The sequence below is a fragment of the Hippopotamus amphibius genome, chromosome 16 (assembly GCF_030028045.1).
Source record: "Hippopotamus amphibius kiboko isolate mHipAmp2 chromosome 16, mHipAmp2.hap2, whole genome shotgun sequence".
In the NCBI taxonomy this organism is placed as follows: Eukaryota; Metazoa; Chordata; class Mammalia; order Artiodactyla; family Hippopotamidae; genus Hippopotamus; species Hippopotamus amphibius.
This window is the reverse complement of record NC_080201.1, coordinates 16,918,605-16,930,862: the sequence shown is the minus strand read 5'-3', so window position 1 is coordinate 16,930,862 and position 12,258 is coordinate 16,918,605. Positions and strand designations below refer to the sequence as shown.

General features: G+C 49.2%; 1 protein-coding gene across 3 annotated transcripts in view; it reads left to right on the top strand.

Moving 5' to 3' along the window:
• Window positions 1-4,625, top strand: part of WWP2 (WW domain containing E3 ubiquitin protein ligase 2) — a 175,748-nt gene extending 171,123 nt beyond the window's left edge. For all 3 annotated transcript variants that reach the window (XM_057713661.1, XM_057713660.1, XM_057713662.1), the window contains exons 20-24: window positions 208-328; window positions 678-782; window positions 1,918-2,014; window positions 2,205-2,277; window positions 2,786-4,625. In XM_057713661.1, coding sequence (XP_057569644.1) covers window positions 208-328; window positions 678-782; window positions 1,918-2,014; window positions 2,205-2,277; window positions 2,786-2,885 — 496 coding nt within the window. In that variant the 3' untranslated portion in view covers window positions 2,886-4,625. The remainder of the gene's footprint in view (window positions 1-207; window positions 329-677; window positions 783-1,917; window positions 2,015-2,204; window positions 2,278-2,785) is intronic.
• Window positions 4,626-12,258: the final 7,633 nt, after the last annotated feature.

Below are 12,258 nucleotides of genomic sequence, written 5' to 3'. Positions count from 1 at the left end.
GGAGGGAGTTCAGAGATTCAAGTGTCTGCGGGTTACTGTGAGGTTTTGAAGGCCGTGCTCTGGGGCTGGCAGCAGTCTGGGTCTCCCCGCTGCCCGAGGTCGACTCTCAGCTTCACCCTTGCTGCCGACAGCGGCCCCCCCGGCAGGCCCCGAGCTCCTCCTGAGTGGTGGGTCTCGGGCTCCACCAACAGCCGATCTCGGTTTCAGGCTGCTGACCGACTGGCGTTTCACCCGGGGCGTGGAAGAGCAGACCAAGGCCTTCCTGGATGGCTTCAACGAGGTGGCCCCCCTGGAGTGGTTGCGCTACTTTGACGAGAAAGAGCTGGAGGTGAGAGCGGAGGTCGTTGGGACCCTGAACCCCAGCTTCTGGGCCTGTCCCACCCTTTGATAGCCTCACTGCGCACCCACAGCGACTCATCAGGAACACCACCACACTCTCCCAGGACGGCAGCAGCAGGCGAATAACGTTGATTTGAGTCTCACACGTGCCCTTACCTGGGCCCTTGTTTACAGGGGGTCCACGTGTAAGACGTGTGTTACCCATACTATCAAAACTGCTGGCGGAAGTAGTTGAAGGTGTGCGGGATGCTCTCATCTGCTGGGGGGCGTACGAGGCGCGGTGCGCCGTCGGGGAGGGGCTGGCGCCGGGTGCCCATCAGCCTCTCTCTCCTCCGCAGCTGATGCTGTGCGGCATGCAGGAGATAGATATGAGCGACTGGCAGAAGAACACCATCTACCGGCACTACACCAAGAACAGCAAACAGATCCAGTGGTTCTGGCAGGTGGGCCCTGGGTCTGGTCCCCGCAGTCAGGGCGAGGGTCTCGGCAGGGACGTCGAGCAGTCCCCACAGGAGGCGAGACCTGGTTCGATGCCAAGCTCGAGGATGCTTGCTATGTTATCCACCTCCCTCGTCTTTGGCACTCTCCTCGCCTCCCCCGCCCCGACTTGCCAAAGGAGATGAGAAACTCAACCTGGGGACGAAAGGAGCGATTGCAGCTGGGCCGTGGCCTCTGCATTTGACAGGAGGTGTCGGTGGTGGGCCAGCTCCAAACGTTGGTGTCCACGGCCCAGGGCGGCGGGGGGGAGCCTGTAGGCAGGAAGGAAAGCTCTGGTACGTCACGTGGTCTCCTTCCTGCCAGGTGTGACGGGAAAGCATGGGCTTGGCTCCAGAGAAACTGAAAGAGCTCGTTGTCCTGGATACGATGAATCGATTCCTTTATATGAGTGGGTTTGTTGTTGTCAGTTTTGAAGTATAGCATACATAAAAAACAATGAGCGTATCTAGGTTTCCCGTGGAGGTGAAGGTCACATACCATAAAATTCACCTTGTTAAATATTTTAAGGTATACAGTTCAGTGGCTTTTACAATGGCTTTTGACAATGTTGTGCAACCATCACCACTATTGAATTCCAGCACGTTTCATCTCCCTTAAAAAGAAACCTCATACAGAGAATTCCCTGGTGGTCCAGTGGATAGGACTCCGAGCTCTCACTGCCGAGGGCCCAGGTGAGGGCCCCGGTTCAATCCCTGGTCAGCCAGCTAAGATTCCCACAAGCCGTGCAGTGCAGCCAGAGAAAAAGAAAAACAAGAAAAACAAGAAACCTCATACCCATTAAGCAGTCACTCTCATCCTTAGTATGTTTTTAAAAGTGGAACTTGCATGGGAAGGAGACCTCCTGACCGGAGGTGTCCCTGAGACCAAGAGATGTCATATAGATTGGTGGGAACAGTCTACAAACACAGCCTCTTAGAGCAACTTTGGGGTTTCTCAGGTAGTGGCTGTCACCTTCCCACCCAGTCCGGGCTCCGTGTTCTCAGCCCTAAAGAGGGGCCCTGGCTGACTGCAGAGTTACAGGTCAGGGCGAAGTGCTGGGCTGTGGGGACCCTGACTCTGCCTTGCCTGGCGGGGTTCCAGGTGGTGAAGGAGATGGACAACGAGAAGAGGATCCGGCTGCTGCAGTTCGTCACTGGGACCTGCCGCCTCCCTGTTGGGGGATTCACTGAACTTATTGGTACGTTTTCCCTTGCCCTGCTGGCACCCTTGGGTGGAGATGAGCACAGCTCACAGTGGGAGCAGGACCTAGTGTTTTCCTGGAAGCAAGTCAGGGGAAGGGGGCTGAGCCGTCTGTGGTGCAGCCAGGGGGTCCTGCCTTAGGAAGGGACCATCCTGTTATATACAATGTGTTTTTCTTTGGATAACAGGTAGCAATGGACCACAGAAGTTTTGCATTGACAAGGTTGGCAAGGAAACCTGGCTGCCCAGAAGCCATACCTGGTGAGTGTGCTGGTTTTGGTGGGAGGTGGCCAGCGCCTGAGACCCAGTGAGCCCCTGAGGGCAGTCCTGTGGGCGAAATGGCTTCAGGACCTTGACTGCAGCAACTTGTGTGTAGTTCTGGGGTATTTGTTGGGTTTGGAGAGGAGGGGCTGTGGTGGGCCTGGGCCACCTGTGCCTGGGCCTCTGATCTTTTGGGAACTGTGACAGCAGTTATGTGCCCTGATGGCCATACCAGGTATGAAATATTGAAACGCTCCTATTCCAATCAGCAAAGAGCTGCTGTCCCGCGTCCCCCCAGTGCGGTTCCCTGTTTCCCCTACAGCCCTGCCTCCTCCTCGAACCCCTTCAGGGTCCAGGGACACAGCAGGGCCTTCTGGGACCCTGTTCTGGTGTCTCACCGGCTGGCACTGTGGTGGAGCCACAGTCTGGGGGCTCTTTTGACCCCACCCTGTGGCTGTTAGAGCTCTGACCTCCCGGTGCTGACTGCCCTGCTCTCCTTTCTCGGCAGCTTCAACCGGCTGGATCTGCCACCCTACAAAAGCTATGAACAGCTGAAGGAGAAGCTGCTGTATGCTGTCGAGGAGACCGAGGGCTTTGGACAGGAGTAACTGAAGCTGCCCCCTCCCAAACCCCCCAGCACATATGTAGTCTTGAGTCCTCCCTGCCCGAGAGGCCGCTGGCTGCGCAGCCCCGAGGAGGCCCCTGCGGATGGTGGCCCTGCGTGGGACCACACTGTCACCAGGCTGGTGGCCGCAGAGCCTGACCTCAAGAGGCCCTGCCCGCCCCTCCCTCCTACCTACTGGTGGCAGTCTAGAGTAAAGCCCCCATGTCACCCTTGGCCCCATCACACATTGCAAAGTCTGGAGGGCTGACCCTCTCTGCAGAGCTCACTGTCCTTCTTCCCTGAGACCAACCCTAGGTGTGTGTGAGTGTGTGAGGGAGAGTGCCCTGTGCTGAAGCCCTGGGCCTCACAGGCTGGTTAGGTGAGGAGTCTAGCCACTCGGGGTCGCTGTTCTGGGCTGACAAAGCCCAGAGTCTTTGCCAGTAAAAGAGGTTCTGTTTTGTATAGAACTTTTCCAGTGATCTGTAGAAATGAAGGTCTGAGGGAAGAGAGCTCTGGGTCAAGGTCACCTCTCGTCCCTCGCTAGCCGGCTCCAGCTACGGAGGCTGAGCAGCACGGCCCCTCCCTCCACTCAGTGCTGGCCAGTTCGCTCTTTCCAGCAGATAAGGGTCGTACCAGCTGCTTGGGTGTCAGTGGGATGGAAACAGCAAACCTCCTCAGACTTTCTTTTCCCTTTTACATAAACTTGAAGCATTTTGCGTGTAGGGCTGCTTTGTGTTCTGTTGTTGGTATGCTGCTGTCACTTCCTGTCAAGGAGCTGGTGCTCCAGGTGTGGCTGGGACCCCGAGGGGCCCAGCACTGTTGGTCCAAGAATTTCCCAAACAGCTGCTCCCTTTAGGAACCTGCTTAGCAGTTCTATGAGCTCAGGCCGGCCTGACCCAGCGGCTCAGCTTCCCAGCAGCCTCGTCCCCGAGCCTTGACAGAGAGGGAAGGGGGCTGTTGTCCCGAGTGCCACCCCGACCTTGCCGCCTCTGATAGAGGAGAACTCCCTTTGCTAGGTGGAGCGATGGGGCACGTGGGGCTGACCTGCCAAGCCCCAAACCTCCAGGCAGCCCGTGAGTCTGGGTCAAGAATGAAGTGTGTCTCAGCTACTGTAGAGGGTGTTCGCTCTGCGTAGAAATGCGGCTTTACCAGCACAGAGGAAATAATGCTCTTGGAAACCAGCAGAAGGGCCCTGAGCTGCTGCCCACAGTCTGACTTGATTGCTGGAGGTCCTACCAGCCTCTGCCATGGGCATCGTGCTGTGTGTTGAGATCCTCCAGGCGAACACACTCCTCTGGGATGCTGGAGTAGTGATTGTCCCTGGGCCCCCGTGCAGGCCCTCAGACCAGCCACAGGGTCTTCTGAGGACAGTCTCGTACCTCCCAGGTCCTCGTCCTTCCCCCACCCCAGCCCGTGTCCTCTCTGTTGTGTGTGCTGATTCAAGTGGCTCAGCTCACTGCAGCTCAACCTTCTTCTTCCCTCAAATCGTCAGCTGTGCTTCCCTGTGGCGTCTCGCCATGTTGGGGGTTGGGGTGCACGGTGCCACGTGGGGGTTTGGGAGCCTCAGGCTCATGGGTGTGCAGAGTGTGTTCATGTGGGGGTGTGTGTACATATGTATATATAACTGAGGTGTCTGTATGGAATGCCCTTTGGTAGCTCTAAGTTGGTCACCAGATTGTTTTGTAATGCCCACCCCCTTGCCTCGGTATTGCCAGTTTCTTGTGCAATAAACAATCAGCAGCTGTGGGTGGTGTTGGCATGGTTGTGTTCAAAATCACTGTCCTCCAGACAAAAGGTCTCTGGGCCCCACTGACCCTCCAGGTCCGGACAGGGGCAGAAATTCCATGACCTTGCTGGTTTTGAGAACTGTGTGTGTCATTTACTGAGACAGCCACACTTCTGCTGGTCAGCCGAGTCCTCATCCAGGGATCACGGGCTTCAGCCCTCGGTCAGTTGCCTCACGGCACCCTTTTGGCCTGGGTTTTTTTGAGTAGTTGCCATGGCGCCAGAGCCCCAACAGCTGAGACTGCAGGTTGGACAGGCTTCGGGAACCAGCTCCTGGGGACAGTGTTCTGGGAGCTCATTCGTTCGAGAAGCATTTCCTGGGGTTTCTTGAGTTCCGTGATGGTAGAGGGACTCCCTGATCTTGAGCTCATGGTCAGACAAGGGCTTGCCGACCACTTTATTGAACACTTACAGGCTCAGATAGGACCCATCAGCATAGTCTTGATGCTTTTGACACGGAAATGACTTTGTCCTGGATCAAGCCTTGCTCTCATCGGGCTTCTTCCTGAGGGAGGCAGAGCTGTGCAGAGCATCTCCTCCCTGGAGTTCATCAGCTGAACTCACTACCCTTCAGCACCAAGGCCTTTTTCCACTTGACAGGGCTGTGCTATACTTTGGGGGAAGTTATCTACAAAAGTCCACACGTTATACAAACGTGTCATAATAAATTCCAGCAAGACATCCCTAGTGGATATTGTTCTCCCCTCTCTTTTCCCCAGAAGTAACTGCTGTTCAGTTTGCTGTCCTTCCAGAATATTTTGTGTGTATAAATCATATATACATTTAATTCAAAAATACACCAAAAATGAGATCTTACACATATTGAGCAACTCATCTCATTAAATGAGATATTCAGGGACACCTTTTCACGTTCATCAGCACAGGTCCAGTGGATTCTTTAGTGGGTGATATTCCACATCGTGGTTGTTCTGTAACACACCCACCTTTGTCCGAACGGGCATTGCATTTGTGTCCAAGAGTTTGCTGGTGAAGGCTCTCGGCCAGGTCCTGTGCACCGATACTGCTGTTCCAGGAGGGGGCAGTCCTGGAGTTGGATGGTTGACTATGCACTTTTATTTGTATTTAAAAAGTTTAAAAAGGTTTAAAATTCCAAGATAGGAAGTATCCACAGTGAAAGCTCCCCTGTTGTTCCTCAGGCATTCTGATCACCATCTAGAGGCAGCTATTGTGGCTGGTTTCTTTTGGATCCTTCCAGACAGACTTTAAAATCCCAACAGAGTCTACTCAGTTGCCCTTCAAAAAGGTTCTTAGCAATGGACAGGACCGCTTGCCTCTCCACTCTGGGAACTGGACCTGTGAGCTCCCCGTCTGTTCTTCTAGCTCTTTTATTTTTCCGTCTCCTAACTCTGGACATCTGCCCTTTTGCTTTTACATGATCAAAGTGTTTTTGTTTTTTTTTTAAACATTTATGTTCTATTCTGTAGCCATAATGAAGTCTGTACTTTTTCTAAAGGTTTATTCAGAAAAGCGAAAAGCGAGAAAAATGTTTATATTAGTATGATGATATAAATGCTGTTTACTCCAGAACTAAATGGTATAATGTAATGCAGCTGTGTCTTCCTCATACAACTCTTTCACCCCAGGGGTTCTAATTACTGATCTTTGCTTTTATTATATCCTCATTTTTTCCTTACTCTGAACTGTTTCAAGATAAATTAGATAGGCAGGAAGGCGCCCCACCTCTACATGCTGTAATAAGTTCCTGATAAAATTAGCCAAAGCTACAAAATTTATTTGGAAGTGAAGAGCAGATATGACTCCCTTTGTCACCCAAGGTCCCCAGTGGGGCTCCAGACTTTATGTAAGGTGGGACTTCACTGGATCAGCTGTTACTACCCCATTGCCCTTCTATGTTGGTGTTCACATCACCCTTCTAGAAAAACTCACACTAAAAATCTATGGGCTTCCATTCAGAGGAATGCTTACAAATAGCAGCCTCTTTTTTTTTTAAGAACTTTTATTGAGATACAGTTAACATACAATAAACTGCATATATTTAGAGTGTACAATTTGGTGTCCCAATCTCCCAATTCATTCCCCCCCAACCCTCCCCGCTTTCCCCACGTGGTGTCCATATGTTTGTTCTCTACATCTGTGTCTCTATTTCTGCCTTGCAAATCGGTTGATTTGTACCATTCTTCTATGTTCCACATATATGTGTTAATATGATATTTGTTTTTCTCTTTCTGACTCACTTCACTCTGTATGACAGTCCCTATGTCCATCCATGTCTCTACAAATGTCCCAGTTTCATTGCTTTTCACAGCTGAGTAATATTCCATTGTATATATGTACCACTTCTTCTTTATCCATTCATCTGCTGATGGACATTTAGGTTGCTTCCATGTCCTGGCTATTGTAAATAGTGCAATAGCAGGCTCTTCTTGATCTTGAGCTAAACTTGACAACAACAAGGGCCCAGCCTCATCTTGGGGAAGAAAACTGAGTCAGTGCCCAAAGTTGTCACCTCAGCTTATTTCCCTACAGTCTCCCCCATGAGTCTAATTTTAAATACCCTTTTCTCCAGGTCCCTCTGATTCTGAGGTTGGTTCAACTTCCACAGTCACAAGCTCACTTTGCTGTGGTCCGTGCTGCACAAGTCAGGCACCAATCAGCCAACTCAGATTGGAGCATGTGACTTGTCTTTGGCACACTGTCTGTTATTTGTACCTTCTGAACATCATCATGGACTCAGGGCCTCACTCCAACTCAGGTGGTCCCAGTGACAGCGATTGTTGTTTTCTTTTTGATGCTTGTCACAATTTGGGCCCCTTCAACTTGACTCTCTTGTCACCTCTCCAGATGTCCTTGATGGTCTCCATGACATCTAGTCCCAACTCTAGTTCTCTTGCCCAAACACAGAATCAACTACTCCAATGGGAGCCCTGGTTCTTTTTGGTGTAAAATCATACTAGAAACCAAAATGTGGGGTTCCCTCCGTGACCTCATGACTTGATCAGCTTCTCCACTCCAAATGTATAATATAAAAAGAACATAGAATATAAGAAGGGAAAAAAAAAGCCTGGTTCAAAAACAAGATAAATAAGTCCATAGGTTAGAAACAAAACAAAAATGCAAAACGTCGGGCAAGATCGAACTTTGTGTCTGCTGCACCTAGAGCTTGGCAGTGGTGACTGAGAGTCCAGCTGCCATTGAGTAAGGGGTCTAAATATGCTGCAGAATAGATGGGGGACAGGCACCAGTTGTGTACCTGGCTATGGCTTTGGGAAAGATGGAGGCCCAAGAGGCAAACTCATTAAGCCAAACCATCCCACTGGTTCTGGCCTGGATCTGTGACATTCCCAGGTCCCCCCAGGCCAAGGCCCCAAACTGCCATTCAAAGACCAGGCTCTAGAATGGATGGCCAGCAGGACAGGACATGGCAGCTGCAAAACCATTAGATAGGAAAGAGTGAGCACAGGTGGAGAAGGAGTAAAAGAACAACTCCTTACTCAAAATTTTTGTTTCTGTATTTCAGAGAAAGATACTCGTGAGTGGTCTCTTGCCTGCTGGTCTTTGCTGTAAGGGGATTAGGTGGCAAGTGGATTTTTTCATGGGGGCCCTACATGTCACTGTTAAGGGGTCTTTTCTCTGGGGTGACCAGTTTCTCCAGAGATGAGTCCTCTGCTCCCCATGTGAGTGGGAGACTGTACCTGAGCCAGGTAACCTGCATGTAGGCTTCATGGGAATAAGAAGCAGGAAGGAGCCGGGGCTCTCAGAGTCCTGGCCACTGACCTGAACTTTTCACTCCCCAAGCCCTCTGCTTTGACTCGAGTCCCTGAGCCTGGGGCTCCACTCACACCCTGGTCTCCTACAGCTGGCAGAGGGGAGGTAGCCAAGTTGTATGGGACTTCAGGGAACCTTCGTATCCCACCCTTCTGTGTAGAGACTTTTACCTACCCCAGTTTTCAGCTCTCCTCCTGCCTTCCTGCTGCTCCCAGGTACTGAGTCTCTCTGGGGATGCACTCATTTCTTGTATGCATCTCTCTCTGCAGTGTCTTAAGTTAAGGCTTCTCCTTGGTTGGTTACACTCTACCTCTGAACACTTTGTTAAACAACCTTGTCCCTTGCTGAATCCACTTATGTTCTTTTTGCCCTTGTGGATTAAGACTTTCACAAAGCTTTCTTCACAGTTATTTTAGCAAGGCTGGAGAGGGAGAAGAGAGGCTTCATCTGCTGTCTCAGTTAACTTCCTTTCCTTTCATAGGTCTGCCTGTGGGCAACTTGCCAGCTGTGCAGAGAGGTCCCAAAGCGGGCTTGGCTGTTTCATTATATTGACTTTCAACTAAGCTGCTGTGTTTACCCCCATGGCACTAACTCTGATCTTAGGTCTGAGCCTTTCCCTGCTCAGAACCTGTGTTGGCTTAGGTCCTTCCACGTGAATTTGAGGCTGGGGCTTCTGCTTTCCTCCTTCCAGAAATGTGTTGAATTCCCTTGTCCACCTCATAGATGCTACCTCTTTTATTTTTTTTCAATTTTTTTTTTTAAAGTCTTTGTTGAATTTGTTACAATATTGCTTCTGCTTTATGTTTTGGTTCTTTGGCCCTGAGGCATGTGGGATCTTAGCTCCCCCAGGGATGGAACCCGCACCCCCTGCATTGGAAGGCAAAGTCTCAACCACTGGACCACCAGGGAAGTCCCAATACTACCTCTTAAATTGGGCCAAATGGCAAGGGCCAAATGGGAAATCTTTGACATTCATTCACTCTCATTTCAGTCCATGTCAGAACTGATTTTTGCTAATCAGCCACAATTTTGCACCTCACTTCTTAAGAGCACTGACTTGGTTCCTAACTCTAGGGATTTTGTTTCGGTTTGGTTTGGTTTGTTACCTCCAAAGCCACTGCCTATAAACAAGAGGGATGTTTTTCTTCTGCATTTTCTATTAACATTGTTTTTATTCTAAGGCTTTCATTAGGCACTGAAATTAAAAATGAAAAACCCACTGTAGTCGATTGTGGATTACCCTGGTGAATTCTTGTTTTTATCTGTAGGAGGCAGGCTTCTTAGGTGGCCCCCCATGACCCCCTCCCGGTATGCACACCCTTGTAGTATAATCCCCTCCCCTTGAGTGGGAGTGGTCTAGAGACTTGCTTCCAACCAATATAATATGACAAAGGTGACAGGCTCTCTCTTTTGTGATTCAGTTACAAAGGATTGAGATCTCCTTCTTGCTAGCTGACTCTCCCCTGCCTTCTTGGCTTGTGTACTTTGATGAAGCAAGCTGCCATGGTGGGGAGGTCCACATGGCAAGGGACTGAGGGCCTCTTTGTGTCAACAGCCAGCGAGGAACTAAGGCCCTCTGTCTAACATCCTGTGAGGAACTGAATCCTGCCAACAATCATACACTCTTGGAACCTTGAGACAGCAGCGATCCAGCCAACACCTTGGTGGCCACCTGTGAGCATTGCTGAGCAGAGGACCCAGCTAAGCTGTGCCTGGGCTCCTGACCCACAGAAATTGTGAGATACTAATGCATATTGTTTTAAGCTGCTAAAGATTATGGTAATTTGTTACACAGCTGTAGGTAATTGATACACTATCCTAGGTCAGATGAAATGTCCTTGGATTAGCATTTCTTCCATGTCCCAGGTCCTGAATATGGCCATGATTTTTAATAATGAAAGAGCCATGGCATGCAGATTATCTGAGGTTCAAAAGAAATCACAGTAACCAGGAATACAGGCAGAAAGATACCATTATCACTCTTCTTCCTTTTCTTAGGGTAAGAAAATAGTGAGAAGGGGGGTCATTTCAATCCCTGCTCTCAGCCCATGGCCTGACATCACCTCCCAGGTGGCACTGATGGTCTCAGAGGCCTTGGGTCTGGTCCAGCCTGTGACTGTGGCTTCTGCCTTGGGTTGTCATTTGTTCTTATCTGGGCTTCCAGCCAAACCCAGTTGGCAAGTCATGTCCAGTCTCTCAAGGACAGTTTTCGGTCTGTTTTCTGTACAATTACAGGGTTAGCAGTAGGGTAGATGATGCCACTACTGCAGTGAATACATCTGAAGGATGGCCTTTGCAGCTCCAGGACTCTCATTGGGGTTGGTCCAAGGGGCACATCTCCCACCTCAGTAGTGCCTCATGAGCATCTGGGCCCTGGTGAGTTGTGGGTATAGAAGCATTCTTTTCTTCTGGGAGGGAATTCATTTCATCCTTGAACTTTTGGTTTTTATAGCCATGGTTGTTTGCCAGCTCTTGTGATTGGTTCACATTGGGGTATATGGGGTGGAGGAGAAGTAGCTCATGCATTAAACTTTGGCTTTTATCCTGTCCCTACTCTTGAACAGGGGCACGGATCCCTGAGGCATCAGCTGTCTGCCATGGGGTACAGGAAACCCTTGGATAGGTATTTTTTTCCTCCAGCTTTATGGAGATATGATTGATATAATTTGTTAGTTTAAGGTGTACAATGTGATGACTTGATTCATGTATGCATTGCAAAATGATTACCACAGTAACGTTAGTTGACACATCCATCACTTCACATAGTTACCATTTTGTTGTTGTTGTTGAGACCATTTAAGTCTATGTTGTGGTGAGAACATTTAAGATCTACTCTCTTAACAACTTTCAAGTGTACGTTACAGTACTGGAGTCTTTATCTGCTGAGGGATAAGAGGTAGGGATAAAGCCAGGGTTGAAAATGAGGAAAAGGGGATAATAGATGAACTGAGGATGTTAGTTGGTTATTTTGGTTAAAAGTTTAGCCAGGTTATGTTATTATGGACCAGACGCTAGCTGTAGCATGCAGACAGAGGGAGACACTGATGCTAAACTGCAGAGAAGGAAGACACTTTGTGGAGTGTAATAGACACATATGTAGAAGAGATCTTGAGCTGGGCAAGGACTTCTTAAATATGATCCACAAAGTGCTAACAATAAGGCAAAAAACTGACAGATTTATCTACATCAAAATAAAGGTTCTCTAACTTCCATATGTGTGGAAACCACAGATTTCTTAAAAAACACAGATTCCCAGAGATTCTAATGCAGAAGGCAAATTGCATAAATTTACAGTGAAATAAATATCTGAAAAGGGTAATAAATACTCGCTATGCATCATAGCTTACTAATTTTACTATAATTTACTGTCATCCATGCTCTTGAGATTATTTTTAGCTATTGTATGCATATTTAGGTAATACTATGTAATGTGTTAATGTGCATCTTTGCCCAATTCATGTTGGTCTTGAAATCAGCCATGGTGGGAATATTTACACCAGGGAAATTGGCAAAGGCCACAAATCAACACCCTTCCTCCTCTTTTTAGAGACCTGGTTGTTACACATTTACCAGCACTCCACTGGATATGGTCCTTAAAGAAATCAGGAGTGGTATCAGTAGTGAGGAAAATCAGAGCATGAAATATGTGAAGGGCAGAGAAAACCCTTGTATATTTATTACCCAAGCAGTACTGTAGAGTACAGCAGTGGTGACCCAGTCTTTTTGCATCCATGTGCTCTCCAGATTCCTTCAAAGTCTAGCCTGGATGGTTGCAACCAAAAGCAGAAGTGGTGGGAAGCAACCGTGGGGAAGGTTCCCAATTCCATGTGGACCAGCAATCGAAT